At 42.5% G+C, this 22,516-nt stretch overlaps 1 protein-coding gene across 1 annotated transcript in view; it reads right to left on the bottom strand.

Moving 5' to 3' along the window:
- LOC140480044 (dihydropyrimidine dehydrogenase [NADP(+)]-like) overlaps positions 1 to 22,516 on the bottom strand; it is a 731,044-nt gene that overhangs the window by 20,536 nt on the left and 687,992 nt on the right. The window contains exons 21-22 of the mRNA XM_072574601.1: positions 14,381 to 14,518; positions 4,657 to 4,797 (exon numbers count right to left, since the gene is read on the bottom strand). Coding sequence (XP_072430702.1) covers positions 4,657 to 4,797; positions 14,381 to 14,518 — 279 coding nt within the window. The remainder of the gene's footprint in view (positions 1 to 4,656; positions 4,798 to 14,380; positions 14,519 to 22,516) is intronic.

Here is a 22,516-nt window from a genome sequence, read left to right as displayed (position 1 = left end):
AAAAATGACTTCATTGAGCACAAGCACAGAATTCCCTGAATAGTGAACATCACAGACTAAGAACACATGTTCAGGAGGTTACATAGAGGGAGAGCTGGTTAAGTTATAATGGTAACAGTGTGGCACTTACTTTGTGATGTACTGGAATTAATACACTCAAAAGAACATCAACACAAATTATGCAATCAGATCTCATTAAAATTTTGGTTGTTACAGCAAGCAATTCAGTAAACTGCAGTATAGTTCATAAACATGGTTAAAGTCAGTGGCTGTAGTTGGTTTGAGTCTACACCATTACAGAGGATACGCTAGAGTTGACACGGGTCTCCATTTCTGTATTGCTTTTGTATTAAATGTGACAGATACAAATGCAATGTAAAACTAGCTAGATAATCACACTGTCCTGTACTTAAAAATAATATGCAGAGAAGGTAATAAAGAAGTAATGAATTTTCCAGTGCTCCAAGGATTGCTATCACAGAAGGCAAAAATCTCAATTTCAATTGTAATTGTCCAAACCAAAAAACCTAATTACCATCTCCTTAAGAAATAAAACCATATTCTTTTTTTTTACTATGCATATTTACTATGCACCCCTTTCTATTAATTGAAATTGAAATTAAAAGTCTCTTTTTTTCTATCCTGAAGGCAGATAGGTGAATATAATAGTGATCATTTACTGTAATCTAGGCTGTTACTATAGTAACAGAATCTGTAACACATCTGAAGTACAAGCTGTGAAGCTAGCAGTAAAATCAAAAATGTCGGTTTAATAAAGTGAATCAGATTTTTCTGAAGACCGTTTAAATATGTTTGTCATATTTTATACGAAGATTTCTGAATTTGCCCCAAACCATCTGTCTTTAGGCTATCTGTAACAGGGAACACATGCAGAGCTGCAAAGTGTATTATATATATATATATTTATATATCGATATATATACACTTTATTTTTACATGGAGGATTGGAACAAATAGAATGAGTTGCCAGGGAGAATGAAAGAGGCTGAAGAAACAAGAATGCACAGTCATAGCGTTGTCAACACAGAGAGGACACCTTCCTGGAGTTTTCATCACATGATCTCCCCACTTTTAAGCAGCTCAGTAAACTAAAGTTCTTGTCCATCCACCATATCTTACAACCAAATAAACAGAAGTTTTCAAAGGGAATGATAAACAAAAATCTTCTGTTTAATGTCCAGCTGACTTTTCGCCAAAGTTGCTTGCAGCAGTGTTGAGGACATTAATTTTTAATTCCTGGAGAGTCTGGGCTGCTAATCCTCATGTTTTTACTAGGAATGGTTCAATATTTTTGCAGCAATGTATCCCATGGTCAAGCTCAGGAAAATCCCTCCAATCTCAAAGTTGTCTGAATGATTGATGGATTATTCTGAAGGCTGAACAATAAACAATGGTTTTCACTCACCTGCTGACTCAAAATGGGTGAAGGGAACTATTTCTCCACTGGACCAGAAACGCCTGAGGCTCGATCAATATTCAGCCTTGGCCCTCATTTTAATGACTGGCAAACTACACAGGCTTTTTGCGCATTCCCAAGTAGCTGGCTAGTAAAGCAAGGATGAATGAAGGAGTAATGTTGCTGTCAACTCCACCTGCAGGTAAATATTTTTCAACGAGCTTAACCTTTTGGTGGCAACCTCCATGCAGCCTCTCAAAGGACGATGGTGCAGGCTGCATGATGCTCTAGCAAGCCACTCTGTTCAAGAGTAATTAGCGGTGAACAAAAAACATTGACCATACCAGTGATGTCCATGTCCCATGAAGGAATGAGGAAAATAAACCATGGAAAAGTTTCAGGAGAATTTGAGATGACAATGGAATTGTGTCACATCTCCATAGCATAGTGGATGGAGTACCTGATACTTGATGTGAAAGGCGAGCTTTGAATGTAATTAGAGTGCAACATGATTAAGATGCTCTTTCCGAGAGTGTGAACCTGATACAGCCAGAAACAGGGCAGTTGGGAGAGGGAATGATTTGTGAAGAACGCAAGGAGATTAGAAAATCAGAGACAACTCTCACTTCTAATCAGCCCACAAACCAAACAGGATTGGGGAAGAGATGGAGGGATGAGATAAAAATCTACCCTGAAGAACTGGTGAATGCTAGCTCTTGGGATTAAGATGAATATAAAACTATTTTATGCGGAAGCTGGCAAATATGTAATGCTTCACTGAAATTCCAGTTTGGCAAGAAGATACTCAGATCAGCACATGAAATATGGCACTGATCCTTCCATTTCCTACATGGAAGAAGTAAGTCCTGCGATGCAAGCTACACCTTCTCTTGAAGTTTGCTAAGATTGGGGAAACACCCACTGCTTCCGTGACTCCACTGGGATGCAGGCACCAATATGTCTTGCAAAAACCGAAGCTCTGACTCTGAAGCATTTGCACCAAGTAGGACAGCAGAAGGAAGTGATATGGGTATTTCTTAAAAAAGCATTCATGGGATGTGGGCATTGCTGGCTAGGCCAGCATTTATTGCCCGTCCTGAGTTGCCTTTGAGAAGCTGTTCAAAGGGAGGAAATTCCAGGATTTCAGGATCCAATAGCACTGAAGGAACATCAAAATATTTCCCAGTCAGAATGGTAAGTGGCTTGGATGGGAGCATGCAGGTGGTGATGTTCCTATGTAACTACAGCCACTGTCCTTTGAGATGGTAATGGTCATGGGTTTGGAAGATGCTGTCTAAGGATCGTTGATGAATTTCTGTTGTTCGTCCTGTAAATAGTACACACTGCTGCTACTAAGCATCAGTGATGGAGGGAGTGGTTAATTATGTTGCACCAACCAAGCAGGCTGCCTGATCATGGATGATGTGAAGCTTCTTGAGTATTGCTTGCAGTCACTCATCCAGGCAAGAGGGGAATGTTCCATCAGACTCCTGACTTGTGACTGTAGAAAAGGCTTTGGAAATCAGGAGGTGAGTTACTCACTGTGGTATTCCTAGCATCTGACTTGCTCTTGTCACCAATGCATTTATGTAGTGAATCCAGTCGAGTTTCTGGTCAATAGTAATTCCCAGGTTCAAGAAGTGTGGTGCTAGAAAAGCACAGCAGGTCAGGCAGCATCCAAGAAGCAGAAGAGTCAACGTTTCGGGCACAAGTTCTTCATCAGGAATAATGCCCAAAACATCAACTCTCTTGCTCCTCGGATTCTGCCTGACCTGCTGTGCTTTTCCAGTGTCACACTTTTTGGTTCTGATCTCCAGCATCTGCAGACCTCACGTTATCCTAGTAACTGGGGGATTCAATGATGTTAACAACACTGAATATTAAAGCGTGATGGTTGGATTGTCACATGGCATCAACATTGACTTCACTAGTTTCCAAATCTCCCCTCCCCGCACCTAATCCCAGATCCAACCCTCCAATTCAGCACCGCCCTCTTGACTAGTCCCACCTGTCCATCTTACTTCCTACCTATCCACTCCACCCTCCATACTGATCTGTCACAATCACCCCCCCCCCCCTCAACTGCATCCACCTATTGCCTTCCCAGCTACCTTCCCCTCAGCCTCACCCCCATCCTCCTATTTATCTCTCAGGCCTCTTTTCCCCACCCCTGATATTCCTAATGAAGGGCTTATGCCCAAGACATCAACTCTCCTGCCCCTTGGATGCTGTCTGACCTGCTGTGCTTTTCCAATGCCACACTTTTCGACTCTCTTATTGGAGATACCTATTGTTCAGAAATTGACCCAATATTAGTTGCCACTTGACAGCCCAAGCCTGGACATAGTCCAGGTCTTGCTGAATTTGGACACGGACTGCTGAAGAGGAGTCACACATGGTGTTAAGCATTGTGCAATCATCAACAAACATGCCCACTTCTGACATGATGGAAGGAAGTTCATTAATGAAGCCGCTGAAGATATTTGGGACAAAGACACAACACCAAAAGATTTCTGCAGATTTATCCAGGTGTTGAGATGGTTGACCTCCAATCAGCACAACCATCTTCCTATGTGCCAGCCATGACTCATGCTCCAGAAAAGCTTTAATTACTTCAGAAGGAAGTGAGGAGAAAGCAGGAAGAAGAAACTTGCGAGAAATTAAAGCACATTAACAGCTAGCATTCGGGGGGATGTGTGGTGCTGAAATCCTGTGGCATCTGTAAAGCCAGAAGAATATCTAAAGAACCTGTGATTTTCTCCTGTAACTTATATGCTAATGCAAGGGTCTTTGCAGGATATATATCTAAGAAAGTATTCTGAACTTAATTTGAGACCATCATTAAATTGATTAAAATATTATTTAAAAACAGCAACTAATAGCATGGTCTCAAATGAAGAAACATTCATCCTACTAAAGGATCTAGCTTTAACAGCTTATTATTTAAATGAATAATTCACTTATGTTCATTTATCTGCACTTTTTTGTGTGTAAATTTATTTACTAGAGGCCATAAAGTCTTCAGTTTGGTTGGTCTCAGGAAACTGTGGCCTGCTGAAGATTTCCTTATAACAGATATACACAGATATATACATATAACAGATATACACAGATTTCCACAGATATATAAATATAACAACCATCTTCCTATGTGCACAAGGATTTCAATTTGTACATCCGAATACCCAATAAATCAGATGCGATAATGCACATAGTGTTCATTATTAAAGGCTTCTTACCTGGTAACCAGAATCATTACAAGTCATGTAGCATTTTCCACAGTTAATGCACATTTCTTCATCAATCAAAGCCACTACGTGCTCCTTGTTATTCAGGACACCAAAGGCTCCAATATGTGGCAGAGTTCTACCAATTATTTCCTGCATAAGTACATGAGAAATATTCAGTGTAATTTAGAAAGGCAAAAATATGTAGAAATTTTCAAGCAATTTACAAACTTTGATAAATGCGTGGGCTTGTATAGTAGAGGTTAACAGTCCATGAGCCAAATGACTGGTATTTTAATATTGTATTTTCAGAATAATTACACATGAATAAAAAATAAAGCTCTAGTTCTGAAAGTAATAACATTCAAGTAACCAAATCTGATTATTTTATGAACTGAGCAATTATTTTACTGAATTATTCCATGTTTTAAAACTTTGCTTCATCTTTTATCTCACAAATGATTCTGAAACTCTTTTCCATTTGGTCGTGTAATGTTAGCGTTGTTGTCAAGGGCAGCATTTATTTTCCATACCTAATTGCCTTTGAGAACGAATGTGGTCCGCTTTCTTGAACTGCTGTTGTACCTTCACCTATAACGCTGCTAGGTACTGAGGGCCTAGATAGTGTGAGACTTAGAGGGGAACTTGTAGACAGGGCATTCCCAGGCACTTGCTTTTAGAACATAGAGCAGTAAAGCACAGGAACAGGTCCTTTGGCTCACCATGTCTGTTCTGACCATGATGTCATTCTAAACTAATCCCATCTGCCTGCGCATGGTCCATACCTCTCTAGTTCCTGCCTGTTCATGTGTCTGTTTAAATGCCTCTTAAATGTTGCGACCGTCTCTGCTTCTACCACCTTTGCTGGAAGTATGTCCCAGGCACCTACTACCCTCTGTGTGAAAAAAACTTGCCTTGCACATCTCCTTCAAGCTTCTCTCTTCTCACCTTAAATCTGATCAGGGATAGTTTAACAGGGAGAGTATAACATCTGAAGAAAGGGAGGTCGTCAGAAGTGTTTGTCCACAGAATCACTATCGGTGGAAGTCAGAAATCAGAAAGAGCAGTCACTTTATTAGAAGTTTTCCATAGACCACCCCCGCACCCAGTAGCAACAGATGCACAGACGAGCAAATTGGGAGGCAGATTTCGGAAAGGTGCAGAGCTCATAGCATCACAGAATCAAAGAGATGTGCAGAACGTAAACAGAACCTTTGGTCTAACTCATCCATACCGACCAGATAGATTAGATGGAGCAGATTTTGTCAGGTGTGTCCTGGGAGGATTCCTGACCACACAATGTGGATAGGCCGGCTAGAGGGGAGACCATATTGATTTTGGTGCTTGGCAATGAACCAGGTCAGGTGTCAGATCTCTCAGTGGGAGAGCATTTCGGTGATAGTGATCACAGCTCCCTGGCGTTTACTATTGTCATTGGAGAGGTATAGGAGCAAACAGTACAGCAAAGTACTTAATTGGGGGAGGGAAAATTACAATGCTATTAAGCAGCAACTGTGGAGCATAAATTGGAAGCCAATATTCTCAGGGAAATGCATGACAGAAATATGGAGGTTGTTTAGGGAGCACTTGCTGCAAGTGCTGCATATGTTTGTTCCTCTGGGGCAAGGAAGAGATGGTAGGGTGAAGGAACCTTGGATAACAAGAGATGTGGAACATCTATTCAAGAAGAAGAAAGAAGCTTACTTAAAGTTGAGGAAGCAAGGATGAGACAGGGATCTAGAGGGTTACAAGACTGCCAGGAAGAAACTGAAGAATGGATTTAGGAGAGCTAGAAGGGGGCATGAAAAAGCCTTAGCAGATAGGATGAAGGAAAATGCCAAGGCATTCTACACTTATGTAAGGAACAAGAGGATGGCCAAACTGAGGGTTAGGCTGATCATGGAAAGTGGAGGGAACATGTGCCTGGAGTTGGAGGAAGTAGGAGAGGTCCTTAACGAATACTTTGCTTCAGTATTCACTACTGAATGCAAAATCAAGAACCTGACACTGGCAAGCGAGAACCTGGGAGTGTGTGTACTTCAACGTGAGGAGCATCCGAAATAAAGTGGATGAACTGGCAGCGTGGGTTGGTACATGGGACTTTGATGTTGTGGCCATTACGGAGACATGGATAGAGCAGGGACAGGAATGGCTGTTGCAGGTTCCGGGATTCAGATGTTTCAGTAAGAACAGAGATGATGGTAAAAGAGGGGGAGGTGTGGCATTGTTATTCAGGGACAATATAACATTTGTAGAAAGGATGTTTGGGGACTTGTTAACTGAGGTAGTATGGGCTGAGGTTACAAACAGGAAAGGAGAAGTCACCATGCTGGGAGTTTTCTATAGGCCTTCGAATAGTCTCAGAGATGTAGAGCAAAGGATAGCGAAGATGATCTCTCGATAGGAGTGAGGGAGGCAGGGTAGTTGTCATGGGGGAGTTCAACTATCCAAATATTGACTGGGATCACTACAGTACGACTACTATAGATGAATCAGTTTTTGTCCATTGTGTGCAGGAGGGCTTGCTGACACACTATGTAGACAGGCCTACAAGGGGCGAAGCCACTTTAGATTTAGTACTGGGTAACGAGCCTGGCCAGGTGTTAGATTTGGAAGTAGGTGAGCACTTTGGATACAGTGATCACAATTCTGTCAGGTTTACTTTAGTGATGGAAAGAGATAGGTGTACTCCACCAAGCAAGAGTTACAGCTGGGGGAAGGGAAATTATGATGCAATTAGGAAATATTTAGGAAGAGTAGAATGGGGAAGGAAACTGCAGGGGATGAGCACATTAAAAATGTGGAGCTTATTCAAGGAAAAGCTCCTGTGTATCCTAGATAAGTATGTACCTGTCAGGCAGGGAGGAAGATACAGAACGTGTGAACCGTGGTTTACTAAGGAAGTGGAATCCTGGTCAAGAAGAAGAAGGCGGCTTATGTTAGGACAAAATGTGAAAACTCAGTTAGGATGCTTGAGGGTTACAAGGAAGTCAGGAAAGACCTAAAAAGAGAGCTCAGAAGAGCCAGGAGGAGACATGAGAAGTTGTTGGTGGATAGGATGAGGGTAAACCCTGAGGCTTTCCATAGGTATGTCAGGAATAAAAGAATGACGAGAGTTAAATTAGAGCCAATGAAGGATACTAGTGGGAAGTTGTGTGTGGAGTCAGACGAGATAGGGGAAGCACTAAATAAACATTTTTCGACAGTGTTCACTATAGAAAATGTAAATGTTGGCGAGGAAGATACAGAGATACTTGCATCTAGACTAGAAGAGATTGAGGTTCACAAGGAAGAGGTATTAGAAATACTGTAGAGTGTGAAAATAGACAAATCCCCTGGGCCGGATGGGATCTATCTTAGGACCCTCTGGGAAGCAAGGGAAGAGACTGCCGAGCCTTTGGTATTGATCTTCAAATCATCATTGTCTACAGGAATAGTGTCTGAAGACTGGAGGATAGCAAATGTGGTTCCCTTGTTCAAAAAGGGTAGTAGAGACAACCCTGGTAATTACAGACCAGTGAGTCTCACTTCAGTTGTTGGTAAAGTGTTGCAAAAGGTTATAAGAGATAGGATTTATAACCATCTAGAAAAGAATAATCTGATCAGGGACAGTCAGCATGGTTTTGTGAAGGGTAGGTCGTGCCTAATGAATCTTATTGACGTTTTTGACAAAGTAACCAAACAGGTAGATGAGAGTAAACCGGCTGATGTGGTGTATATGTATTTCAGCAAGACGTTCGATAAGGTTCCCCACAGTAGGCTATTATACAAAATGCGGAGGAATGGGATTGTGGGAGACATAGCAATTTGGATCAGTAATTGGCTTGCTGAAAGAAAACAGAGGATTGTAGTTGATGGAACATGTTCATCTTGGTGTCCAGTTACTAGCGGCGTCCCGCAAGGGTCGGTGTTGGGTCCACTGCTGTTCATCATTTTTATAAATGAGGGCTTAGAAGGGTGGGTTAGTAAATTTGCAGATGACACTAAGGTCAGTGGAGTTGTGGATAGTGACAAAGGATGTAGTCGGTTGCAGAGAGACATAGATAGGATGCAGACCTGGGCTGAGAGGTGGCAAATGGAGTTTAATGTGGACAAGTGTGAGGTGATACACTTTGGATGGAGTAATCGGAATGTAAAGTACTGGGCTAATGGTAAGATTCTTGGGAGTGCAGATGAGCAGAGAGATCTCGGTGTCCATGTACACAAATCCTTGAAAGTTGCCACCCAGATTGACAGAGTTGTTAAGAAGGCATACAGTGTTTTGGCCTTTATTAATAGAGGGACTGAGTTCTGGAACCAGGAGGTTATGTTTCAGCTGTGCAAAGCTCTGGTACAGCCACACTTGGAGTATTGTGTAGAGTTCTGGTCACCGCATTATAAGAAGGATATGGAAGCTTTGGAAAGGGTGCAGAGGAGATTTACTAGGATGTTGCCTGATATGGAAGGAATGTCTTACAAGGAAAGGCTGAGGGTCTTGAGGCTGTTCTCGTTAGAGAGAAGAAGGTTGAGAGGTGACTTAATAGAGACATACAAGATAATCAGAGGGTGAGATGGGGTGGACAGGGAGAGCCTTTTTCCAAGTATGGGAATGGTAAATACGAGGGGACACAACGTTAAAGTGAGGGGAGATAAGTATAAGACAGATGTCAGAGGTAGTTTCTTTACTCAGAGAGTAGTAAGGTTATGGAATGCTTTGCCTGCAATGGTAGCAGATTTGCCAAGTTTAAGTGCATTTAAGTCGTCATTGGACAGGCCTGTGGACGTACACGGAATACTGTTGGTGGGATGGGCTTCAGATTAGTATGACAGGGTGGCGCAACATCGAGGGCCGAAGGGCCTGGATTGCACTGTCATGTTCTATGTTCTATGTACTGGGAGAGACCTTGAGGTTTCTGAGACTGGCATGAAACAGACTGATATGCTAGAACAGGTTGATGTTAGAAAGGAGGATGTGCTGAAAATTCTGAAAAACATGAGGATAGATAAGTCTCCTGGGCCAGATGGGATATAGCAGTGTTTTTACAGGAAGCAAGAGAAAAGAGCGCTGCACCTTTGGTGATGATCTTTGCATTCTCGCTGTTCACTGGAGTACTGCCAGATGATTGGAGGGTGGTAAATGTTATTTCCTTGTTCAAGGAAGGCAATAGGGATAACCCTGCGAATTACAGACCAATCAGTCTTACGTCGGTGGTGGGCAAGTTATTGGAGAAGATTACTGGAGAGGATTCTGACAGAATTTCTGATTATTTGGAAAAGCATAGCTTGATTAGGGGTAGTCAGCATGGTTTAGTGAGGGACAGGTCTTATTGAATTCATTGAGGATATGACAAAACACATTGATGAAGGTACATCAATGGATGTGGTGTATATGGATTTTAGTATGGGGTTTGATAAGGTTCCCCATTATAGGCTCATTCAGAAAGTAAGGAGCATGTGACACAGGTAAATCTGACTTTCCAGATACAGAATTGGCTGGCTCATAGAAGACGGAGGTTAGTAGCAGATGGAAAGTTTTCAGCCTGGAGCTCAGTGACCAGTGGTGTTCTGCAGGGGTTTGTTCTGGGACCTCTGCTCCTTGTGATTTTTATAAATGACTAGGACAAGGATGTGGAAGGGTGGGTTAGTAAGTTTGCCAATTACACGAATATTGGTGGAGTTGTGGATAGAGTAGAGGTTAGTTTTAGGTTGCAATAGGACATCGCAATAGGACGGATGGAGTTCAGTCTGGAAAAGTGTGAAGTGTATGTAAAGGGACAGCTGGAAAATGGGAAGCTTTCAGAAATTAGATAACGAGAGTCCAGAGAAAGCATATTCCTGTTAGGGTGAAAAGAAAGGCTGGTCAGTATTGGGAATGCTGGATGACTAAAGAAATTGAGGTTTTGGTTAAGAAAAAAGAGGAAGCATATGTCAGGTATAGACAGGATAAATTGAGTGAATCCTTAGAAGAGTATAAAGGCAGTAGGAGTATACTTAAGAGAGAAATCAGGAGGGCAAAAAGGGGGCATAAGATGGCTTTGGCAAATAGAATTAAGGAGAATCCAAATGTGTTTTACAAATACATTAGGACAAAAGGGTAACTAAGGAGAGAAGAGGGCCCCTCAAAGATCAGCAAGGCGGCCTATGTGTGGAGCCGCAGAAAATGGGGGAGACACTAAACGAGTATTTTGCATCACTATTTGCTGTGGAAAGGACATGGAAGATTTAGATGTAAGGAAATAGATGGTGACATCTTGAAAAATGTCCATATTACAGAGGAGGAGGTGCTGGATGTCTTGAAACGTATATAAGTGGATAAACCCCCAGGACCTGATCAGGTGTGCCATAGAGTCATAGAGATATACAGTATGGAAACAGACCCTTCGGTCCAACCCATCCATGCCAACCAGATATTCCAACCCAATCTAGTCCCACCTGCCAGCCCCCGGCTCATATCCCTCTAAACTCTTCCTATTCATATTCCCATCCAAATGCCTCTTAAATGTTGCAATTGTACCAGCCTCCACCACATCGGCTGGCAGCTCATTCCATACACGTACCACCCTCTGCATCAAAAGGTTGCCCCGTATATCGTTCCCCTCTCACCCTAAACCAATGTCCTCTAGTTCTGGACTCCCCAACCCAGGGGAAAGACTTTGCCTATTTATCCTAACCATGCCCCTCATAATTTTGTAAACCTCTATAAGGTCGCCCCGTTGTTGGAGGGAATCCTGAGGGACAGGATGTACATGTATTTGGAAAGGCAAGGACTGATTAGGGATAGTCAACATGACTTTGTGCGTGGGAAATCATGTCTAACAAGCTTGATTGATTTTTTGAAAAAGTAACAAAGAGGATTAATGAGTGCAGAATGATGGACGTGATCTATATGGAATTCAGTAAGGCATTCGACAAGGTTCCCAATGGTAGATTGGTTAGCAAGGTTAGATCTCATGGAATACAGGGAGAACTAGCCATTTGGATACAGAACTGGCTCAAAGGTAGAAGACAGAGTGTGGTGGTGGAGGGTTGGTTTTCAGACTGGAGGCCTGTGACCATTGGAGTGCCACAAGAATTGGTGCTGGGTCCTCTACTTTTTGTCATTTACAAAAATGATTTGGATGTGAGCATAAGACGTACAGTTAGTAACTTTGCAGATGACACCAAAATTGGCTGTGTAGTGAACAGCAAAGAAGGTTATCTCAGATTACAATGGGATCTTGATCAGATGTGCCAATGGGCAGAGAAGTGGCAGATGGAATTTGATTTAGACAAATGTGGGATGCTGCATTTTGCGAAACTGAACTGAACCAGTCACATAAATTTGGTGGCAAGAGAATTCAGAAGCTCTTTAGTCTACAAAGCCTCCCTTCACCAGAAGGTAGAAGAGTGGTGATATACTCTCTGCTTGCATGGATGAGTACAATTCCAACAATATTCAAGAAATATGGCATTGTTCAGGACAGAGAACAATGGCCATGGTGTGCCAGTTAATGCATTGAGTGAATATTTAACCTGATGGATCAGGGCCAATAAAATGGGCTTCTCTGTCCTGAACAATGCCATATTTCTTGAATATTGTTGGAATTGTACTCATCCATGCAAGCAGAGAGTATCCCACCACTATTCTACCTTCTGGTGAAGGGAGGCTTTGTAGACTAAAGAGCTTCTGAATTCTCTTGCCACCAAATTTATGTGACTGGTTCAGTTCAGTTTCTTGCCAAAGGTGACTGTCGGGATGTGACAGGCGGAGGAATAGCAAAGGAAATATCATTGATTAACATGGTGAGATGGTCAGATTCTCTTTTGTTGGAGATGATCATTACCTAGCTTATGTGGCAAAGATGTTACGACTTGTATATCTGAATGTTATACTTATTGCACTATATTAACTTTAAGGCCATAAGACCCTAAGATATCCTCATCCTCCTCCTCCTCCCCCTGCTCCTCGGATGCTGCCTGACCTGCTGTGCTTTTCCAGCACCACTCTAATCTAGACTCTGGTGTCCAGCATCTGCAGTCCTTGTTTATACCATTGTTTTACAATAATGCACATTTCATTAACACAAATTCACTGTAACACAATTGATAAATTGGGGACTCTGTTTCTGAAGCGCAAACCTTTAAAAGGTATGTTGGCTGTACCATGATTACATCACCAACACTTTAAGTGCTGTTTCTAAAGTGAGATTTTTCTATAATGTGGGGTTGCACAACAACATAGCCATTGCGTTATCGAAGAACTACTTGTACTTGAAGTCAGGAAGGAAATCTTCTGTTTACATCTGAGACATATCTATTTGGACAGCACTCCTCTGCCAAATCCATGTCTGATTGCAGTTTCATTTTAGAGAGCAAATGTAACTCCTGTCATTTTGTTTTCTGTTATCAATTGCTTTCTTATCTCTGTCTCCTCTGTCCTCTTGAATATTCATTAGAATATATTTATGGACTTTGAAAGTGCTAACAAAGCAACTTCTCTTTTTGCTGGCCAGCAACATAAAGAATTGATATTATCAGCCAGCTCTTCAAGCAATTCATTTTTCATCCTTTTGTACTTGCAAATTATAGCCAGATTTCATGTCTCACTTTCTTCTCAAGAGTCTTGGATGCATTCTTTCCAAATTCTTCCCAGATAATTCTATCAAAATCTCCAAACAGAATTGTACTTATAAAACTGGACCAACCAAACTCATAATTGATATTATCTATGAATGTGACTTGACTATCTTTCATATGATTGACCACACCATCTTCTACCAACATGTCTGCTATGTTTTCCAGATCAGTGGGATTACTGGCCTGACTAAAATCAGGGTTTTCCACACTTAGGCATTCTTTCTAATCTCCATAATGTACATACCTCCAAGGGTTTTAAAAAAAGGCTCCAACTTCCTCATGGATATGTCTCTCATTCTCAGCCAAGACAAGGAGGTGATTCCAACTCTCCATCTCCTCTCTTGACCACTCCACCCTCTTAGTGTTGTCCAGTTGAGTGTCAGTATGGACAAAACCATTGAATTTGCCTCCAACAAACTTCATACCCTTCTGCCTAACCTACCAGGCTAAACCAGATGGCTGATCATCTTGGTGTCCCATTAAAACCTGAGACATGTTTCTGATTTCTGATCCTCTCCATCTTTAATACTGCTTACACTCACCTCTGTAACAACAGTTGTATCTATTTGTGCCTTGAACTATATTCAGCAGAAATTCTAATTCATGCTTCTGTAACTGAATTGCTTAATCCATTGAATTCCTGACTAATCTGTACTTCTATAAACTTCAGATGATCTATAACTCTGTATTTTGTAACTCAAGTCCCATCATGTCCAGCTCACTTATTACGCAAGTCTTTGTGGACCTACACCAATTGCCTGCAATTTCAAACTTAAAATTCTCACACTTGTATTTAAATCCCTAACATCACCCTTTCATTGAAATCTTCAGTCATATCTCTCCACACCTCTGCTATGAATTTGTACAACCACCACTTCTTTCAACCTGATGTTGACAGTGATACCTTCAGTCAACTCAGTTCATTCTTTTCGCACTTTCTTCTTAAACTCCTCTATCTGCCTCTTTCCTTTTAGATGCTGTGTAAAACCTGGCTCATCCAGCAGACTTTTGGTCATCACCTTCTAACACCTTGTTCTTTGGCTTGCCGTTCAATTTTTTCCATATGACTCTGTGACTCTGTGTCTTCCATGTTAAAGGTGTGATTTTATCTGAAGGTTTTAACTATCATTAGTCTTATTACCTGAACTTTTGGAATGGGTTTCTTGACTGTATATGATCCTTCATCAGCTTCCTGCATCACCTCATTCAGCTGTTTCAGTTTATGTTCTGCTATAATCTTTTTACGTTGTCCCAGGTAAGGGCCGAAACTTGGCAAATGCTGAAAAATAGCCATCAAGAGAAAATGATGTTATTAGTTTTGTTCCATAAGACCCTATACACTTATCCTGATCCTGACAATGAGCATATGTTTATAGCAAAAATGGATATTGCTGGAAAAATGCAGCAGGTCTTGCAGCAACTGTGGAGAGAAATCAGAGTTAGATTTTCGGGTCGAGTGACCCTTCCTCAGAACATGTTTATAATTTTTAATATTAAACAATAATGGAGACTAGAAAATTCAAAAGGCTGCGTTTTATTTACCTTGTCTCGGTTTCAACATGCTGCTTTGTTCACTTTGGAGGAGCTGGTGTTGGACTGGGGTGGACAAAGTCAAAAATCACGGAACACCACGTTCTAGCCCAACAGCTTTATTTGGAAGCACTAGCTTTTGGAGCACTGTTCCTTTGTCAGGTAGTGAATAAGGCAGGATCATAGGACACAGAATTGGTAGTAAAAGATCAAAGTGTCATACAACTGATGTGATGTATTGAGTAAACCTAGACTGCTGTTAAGTCTTTAATCACTTAGAACACTTCAGCGGTCGAGGATATTTGCCTTCGGATCTTTGGGTGATTGTCCTCCAAGGCGGATTGTGGGATAAGCAACAATGCAGAGTGGCCAAGCAGAGGCTGTTAGCCAAGTTTGCTACTCTTGAGTATGGCCTCAACCTAGACCTTGGGTCCATGTCACACTACAGGTGACTCCCCCATACTATACACACACACACACACATTTACATTTGCAGATACATTATACTTTGTTCATAAAATACACTATCTGTAGGCCGTCAGTCCATGTGACATTTAATAAATTCCTACTTTGGAAATAGAACCAATTTGACTCAAGGCTGGGATACAGATTGACACTAACTTCACATCTTTAATGTATTGTCTCAGCTGAGATGTCACTTTTTTTTATAACCTTAAGTTATCTCAGGACTGTGACTTGTAATAAGTTCTGAGGTTTACGTATTACACAATCGAAACCTGCATGTCCTTTCTCAGTGATTAAAGACTTAACAGCACTCTAGGTTTGTTTAGTATATCACATCAGTTGTTTGACACTTTGATCTTTTACTTTGAATCCTGTGTCCTATGATCCTGCCCCACGAGCTACCTGAAGGAACAGCATTCCGAAAGCTTGAACTTCCAAACAAACCTATTGGACTATAACCTGGTGTTGTGTGCTTGTTCACTTTAATGGTATTACAGGAGGTCGGAAAAGTGGATTTAAGATCGGGGCAAAAGAACCGAAATTGCTGCTTTTTCATGGTTCCAAATGACTCCACCAGAAAGTGAAATTGACAACATTTTTTTCTTGAAAGAGATGTAGTAGATTTCCACTGAGGAGTAATGTCCTGGTTGGAATCAGTTGCAGTTAACTCAGTGATGGAGTAGTTACTCTCTGAGACAGAGTATCAATCCGTCCACAATGTGGACTTGGTTTAAATTGTTTCATTAATGATTCAGAATTGCTGCCAGTAGAAGTGGGCAGCCCCAGGGGTAGTCTGAACCAGAGACAAAACATTCAACGCATCACCTAAAGACATTCAACGCATCACCAGAGGGGAGGCCATATTGGATTTGGTACTCGGTAACGAACCGGGACAAGTGGTGGGCTTGTTAGTGGGTGAACATTTTGGTGATGGCGACCACAATTCTGTCACTTTCACCTTGGTTATGGAGAGGGATAGGTGCACACAACAAGGAAGTTTTTACAATTGGGGGAAGGGAAATTACGATGCTGTAAGACAGGATTTGAGGAGCATACGTTGGGAGCATAGGCTGTCAGGGAAGGATGTGGTGGAAATGTGGGACTTTCTCAAGGAGCAGATACGACGTGTCCTTGATATGTATGTACCGATCAGGCAGGAAAGAAATGGTCGTGTGAGGGAGCCTTGGTTGACGAGGGAGGTTGAATGTCTAGTAAAGAGGAAGAAGGAGGCTTACATAAGGTTGAGGAAACAAGGTTCAGACAGAGCAGTGGAGGGATACAGGATAGCCAGAAGGGACCTGAAGAAAGGGATTAGGAGAGCTAAGAGAGGGCATGAAAAATCCCTGGCGGATAGGATCAAGGATAACCCCAAGGCATTCTATGCGTATGTGAGAAACCTGAGAATGACGAGAACGAGGGTAGGTCCGATCAAGGACAGTGGTGGGAGACTGTGTATTGAGTCGGAAGAGATAGGAGAGGTCTTGAACAAGTACTTCTCTTCAGTATTTACGAACGAGAGGGACTGTATTGTTGAAGAGGAGAGTGTGAAACGGACTGATAAGCTAGAAGAGATATCTGTTAGGAAGGAAGATGTGTTGGACATTTTGAACAACTTGAGGATAGACAAGTCCCCCGGGCCTGACGGGATATATCCTAGGATTATGTGGGAAGCAAGAGAGGAAATTGCAGTACCGTTGGCAATGATCTTCTCGTCTTCACTGGCAACGGGGGTGGTACCAGGGGACTGGAGAGTAGCGAATGTTGTGCCCCTGTTCAAAAAAGGGAATAGGGATAACCCCGGGAATTACAGGCCAGTTAGTCTTACTTCTGTGGTAGGCAAAGTAATGGAAAGGGTACTGAGGGATAGGATTTACGAGTATCTGGAACGGCACTGCTTGATTAGGGACAGCCAGCACGGATTTGTGAAGGGTAGGTCTTGCCTTACAAGTCTTATTGAATTCTTCGAGGAGGTGACCAAGCATGTGGATGAGGGTAGAGCAGTGGATGTAGTGTACATGGATTTTAGTAAGGCATTTGATAAGGTTCCCCATGGTAGGCTTATGCGGAAAGTCAGGAGGCATGGGATAGAGGGAAATTTGGCCAATTGGATAGAAAACTGGCTAACCGGTCGAAGTCAGAGAGTGGTGGTAGATGGTAAATATTCAGCATGGAGTCCAGTTACAAGTGGAGTTCCGCAGGGATCAGTTCTGGGTCCTCTGCTGTTTGTAATTTTTATTAATGACTTAGATGAGGGAGTCGAAGGGTGGGTCAGTAAATTTGCAGATGATACAAAGATAGGTGGAGTTGTGGACAGTGAGGAGGGCTGTTGTCGGCTGCAGAAGGACTTAGATATGATGCAGAGCTGGGCTGAGGAGTGGCAGATGGAGTTCAACCCTGCCAAGTGTGAAGTTGTCCATTTTGGAAGAACAAATAAGAATGCGGAATACAGGGTTAATGGTAGGGTTCTTGGTCAGGTGGAGGAACAGAGGGATCTTGGGGTCTATGTACATAGATCTTTGAAGGTTGCCACTCAGGTGGATAGAGTTTGTAAGAAGGCCTATGGAGTATTATCGTTCATTAGCAGAGGGATTGAATTCAAGAGTCGTGAGGTGATGTTGCAGCTGTACAGGACTTTGGTTAGGCCACATTTGGAGTACTGTGTGCAGTTCTGGTCGCCTCACTTTAGGAAAGATGTGGAAGCTTTGGAGAGGGTGCAGAGAAGATTTACCAGGATGTTGCCTGGAATGGAGAGTAGGTCATACGAGGATAGGTTGAGAGTTCTCGGCCTTTTCTCGTTGGAACGGCGAAGGATGAGGGGTGACTTGATAGAGGTTTATAAGATGATCAGAGGAATAGATAGAGTAGACAGTCAGAAACTTTTTCCCCGGGTACAACAGAGTGTTACAAGGGGACATAAATTTAAGGTGAAGGGTGGATGGTATAGGGGAGATGTCAGGGGTGGGTTCTTCACCCAGAGAGTGGTGGGGGCATGGAATGCGCTGCCCGTGGGAGTGGTAGAGTCAGATTCATTGGCGACCTTTAAGCGGCATTTGGATAGGTACATGGATGGGTGCTTAATCTAGGATAGAAGTTCGGCACAACATCGTGGGCCGAAGGGCCTGTTCTGTGCTGTATTGTTCTATGTTCTATGTTCTACCTACATAAGGCTTTTAAATAATTTAATACGTTTGTGTTATGCTCCCCCAGTATCTCCATCAGCTACACCAGCAACAGGCTGAGAACACTTTAAATTGATTAGTAATAAACTTGAAAACATAAAGGTGTATATTTTGGTCTTCTTTGTTTGAAAACTAATAGAAACTAATCTTGAAATTTGAGTTAGATAGTTCAGTACAGTACAGATTCACCAACCCCTTTGTCCCCAACACCTATATTCAGTAGATAGTGTGGGTTAGTGATGGGGCTGTAAACAGCATGGATCCAACTCAGACTGCCTTATTTTTGTGGGAATTCAGCTTTACGTAATACCAAGGTAGTACTAATCAGGGAATGAATTTAATCTAGTCAGCTTTTCCATAGCTCTGCTCATGCTGAAAGTGGAAGTGTAACTGAAAGATTGTGATGACTGGAAGTAAGGCAGAGATTCCCTGTTAATGACAGGAAGCCAGTGATTTGATGTTGTACATTACCAGCAACTTTCTTGTGGTTAATTACTGCAATTATTCTGTTTTCGTCAGGTGTCTTGACTGCTTGCAGAGATGGTGCTGAGACACACGATCTGTGACTTTTCAGAGCAGGTCTCACTGTACCTTCCTCCAATCAGGCAGATCAAAGGGCAGTTGGTGGGCCTTTCTCTGAAATCAAGACCCTTGGGGGCAGAATTCCCACCTAGTGAGGCCTGCTAGGGCAGAGACTTGAGAGGAGGCCCACTTACCTTCAAGGAGTTAAGACTTTACGATCGGGATGCTTTCTTTTCCTCTTTGCTCTGTTTCTTTTATTTCTGCTTTCAGTTTTGTATGCAAGATGGTTGTTTTTCTTTTCTAATTCTGGTTTTCTGTACCTAAAATGGTGCCGGAGGATGGTAACTTTGTACACTTTCCACTGTACTCCTGTATCCCTGGACTTGAGTGCACATGACAGTAAAAGAGAAGGTGCTTGCCTCATGGTACTATAGCTGCACTGTTAATCCAGAGACCCAGATAACATTCTGGGGATCTGGGTTTGAATCCCACTAGGGCAGGTGGTGGAATTTGAGTTCAATAAAATATCTGGAATTAAGAATCTAATGATGGCCATGAATCCATTTATGAATGTCAGAAAAAACCCATCTTGTTCACTCATATTCTTTAGGGAAGGAAACCGCCATCCGTACCTGGTGTGGCCTATACATGACTCCAGACCCATAGCAATGCAGTTGATTCTTAACTGGCCTCTGGGCAATTAGGGATGGTCAATAAATGCTGCCTAGCCAGTGTCACCCGCATCCCGTGAATGAATAAAAAAACAAAATCTAATTCTAAAAGAAGCTGGTAGAGCTTGCATTTGGCATTGCCACTGAAAAGGCCACAGTTATTACCTCAACCTCACATTGTGGGACCAAAGATCTCCGGAAAATGCTTTTGAGAAGGATGGGGGATATCTTCTGGGGCTTGAGGGGGTCTCAGACAAGGGGATCGGAAGCAAAGGCAGATAATTGGCTTTCAGTATCTAGAGGCCATAATCTCAGAATAAGGTGTGTCACAGATTTAAGGCAGAGATAAGGAGAATTTTTTTTCTCTTAGAAGGTTACGCATCTGTGGAAGGCTGGGAGGCTGCGTCCTTAAGTGCATTCCAGGCTGAGATGGACAGATTTTTAATCAGGAAATGAATCAGGGGTTGTGGGAATCCAGCAGGAAGGCAGAGTTGAGGATGATCACATCAGCCACAATCTCACTGAACAGCAAAGCTAATTTGATGGGCTGAATGGCCTTTTTCTGCTCCTATGTTTTATTATTGTCTAACACCCTACCTCCTGGCAAGTCCCTTGATCATGCTGAGGAAGGGTCAATGGACCCAAAACATGAACTCTGATTTCTCTCTACAGATGCTGCCAGACCTGCTGCACCTTTTCAGCAATTTCTATTTTTTGATCCTTCGGAAGTCCATAATTGACCATTTAAGGGCTTTAATCAGCAGTACAGTCAGCAGGTCTAACTTCTCAACTAAACTTAATCCAGGCAGCGGTGGGAAGGCCTGGATTTCTGTACAGCATCACCCCACATAATTCAAGAGCCTTCAGGCTTCTGGGACAAGATTCAATCTCCTTTGTTGCTGAAAGCAGTGAATCAGAGATTATCATACTTTATTAAAACTGAGTCAGAAGTCACATGAGCCAGGTTATGAAGAGCTTATGCCTGAAACATTGACTCTCCTGCTCCTCGGATGCTGCCTGACCTGCTGCGCTCTTCCAGCGCTGCACTTTTCGACTCTGACTCTCCAGCATCTGCAGTCCTCATTTTCCCCTGACACCAGGTTATCATTCAACAGGTTTATTTAAAATCACAAGCTTTCAGAGCGCTGCTCTTTTGTCAGGTGATGAAGGGGCTTCGCTCCGAAAGTTTGTGATTTTAAATAAACTTAGAGTCACAGAGATGTACAGCATGGAAACAGACCCTTTGGTCCAACCCGACCATGCAGACCAGATTTCCCAACCCAATCTAGTCCCACCTGCCCGTACCTGGCCCATATCTCTCCAAATCCTTCCTATTCATATACCCATCCAAATGCCTCTTAAACGTTGTAATTGTACCAGCCTCCACCAAATCCTCTGGCAGCTCATTCCATACACGTACCACCCTCTGCGTGAAAAAGTTGCCCCTTAGGTCTCTTTTATATCTTTCCCCTCTCACCCTAAACCTATGCCCTCTAGTTCTGGACTCCCCGACACCAGGGAAAAGACTTTGTCTATTTATCCTATCCATGCCCCTCATAATTTTGTAAAAATCTATAAGGTCACCCCTCAGCCTCCGACACTCCAGGGAAAACAGCCCCAGCCTGTTCAGCCTCTCCCTGTAGTTCAGATCCTCCAACCCTGGCAACATCCTTGTAAATCTTTTCTGAACCCTTTCAAATTGTTGGACTATAACCCGATGTCATGTGATTTCTGAATTTGTCCAACATTTGTATCCCCACATCACGGCGACTATTAAAACTGAGGTGAGGATGCCCCAGGATTACGGTACACAGAGACTAGATCACAGTGTCAAGATTATTTAAATATTGCATACTATTTAGTGGTTTTTATTGATACCTTGGGAATCAAATCCCACAAAATCTATCCATTGTTCTGACATCTTGACACAAATAAAGGGAGTCGACAAGACAGTCCGGGAGAGGAAATAGAAAAATAAGGACTGGATCTTAAAACGAGAACTGGTCAATTCAGGAGTGAAATCAGGAAACAATTTGTTTTGTATGCAGTAGAGGGAATCTAGAAATCTGTCAATAGACAATAGACAATAGGTGCAGGAGTAGGCCATTCAGCCCTTCGAGCCTGCACCGCCATTCAATATGATCATGGCTGATCATTCCTAATCAGTATCCTGTTCCAGACTTATCTCCATAACCCTTGACTCCACTATCTTTAAGAGCTCTATCCAATTCTTTCTTAAATGAATCCAGAGACTGGGCCTCCACTGCCCTCTGGGGCAGAGCATTCCACACAGCCACCACTCTCTGGGTGAAGTAGTTTCTCCTCATCTCTGTCCTAAATGGTCTACCCCGTATTTTTAAGTTGTGTCCTCTGGTTCGGCACTCCCCCATCAGCGGAAATATGTTTCCTCCTGCCAGAGTGTCCAATCCTTTCATAATCCTATACGTTTCAATCAGATCCCCTCTCAGTCTTCTAAACTCAAGGGAATACAAGCCCAGTCGCTTCAGTCTTTCCGTGTAAGGCAATCCTGCCATTCCAGGAATTGACCTTGTGAAGCTACGCTGCACTCCCTCAATAGCCAGAATGTCTTTCCTCAAATTTGGAGACCAGAACTGTACACTGTACTCCAGGTGTGGTCTCACCAGGGCCCTGTACAGCTGCAGAAGCACCTCTTTGCTTCTATACTCAATTCCTCTTGTTATGAAGGCCAGCATGCTATTAGCCTTCTTCACGACCTGCTGTACCTGCATGCTTGCCTTCATTGACTGGTGGACAAGAACACCCAGATCTCTCTGAACAGCCCCTTTACCTAATTTGATACCATTGAGGTAGTAATCTGCCTTCCTGTTCTTGCCACCAAAGTGGATAACCAGACATTTATCCACATTAAACTGCATCTGCCATGCATCT

This window comes from Chiloscyllium punctatum, chromosome 7 (genome assembly GCF_047496795.1).
Source record: "Chiloscyllium punctatum isolate Juve2018m chromosome 7, sChiPun1.3, whole genome shotgun sequence".
Taxonomy (NCBI): Eukaryota; Metazoa; Chordata; class Chondrichthyes; order Orectolobiformes; family Hemiscylliidae; genus Chiloscyllium; species Chiloscyllium punctatum.
Note: the sequence above shows the minus strand (reverse complement) of the source record. Positions and strands in the feature narration are given on the sequence as shown.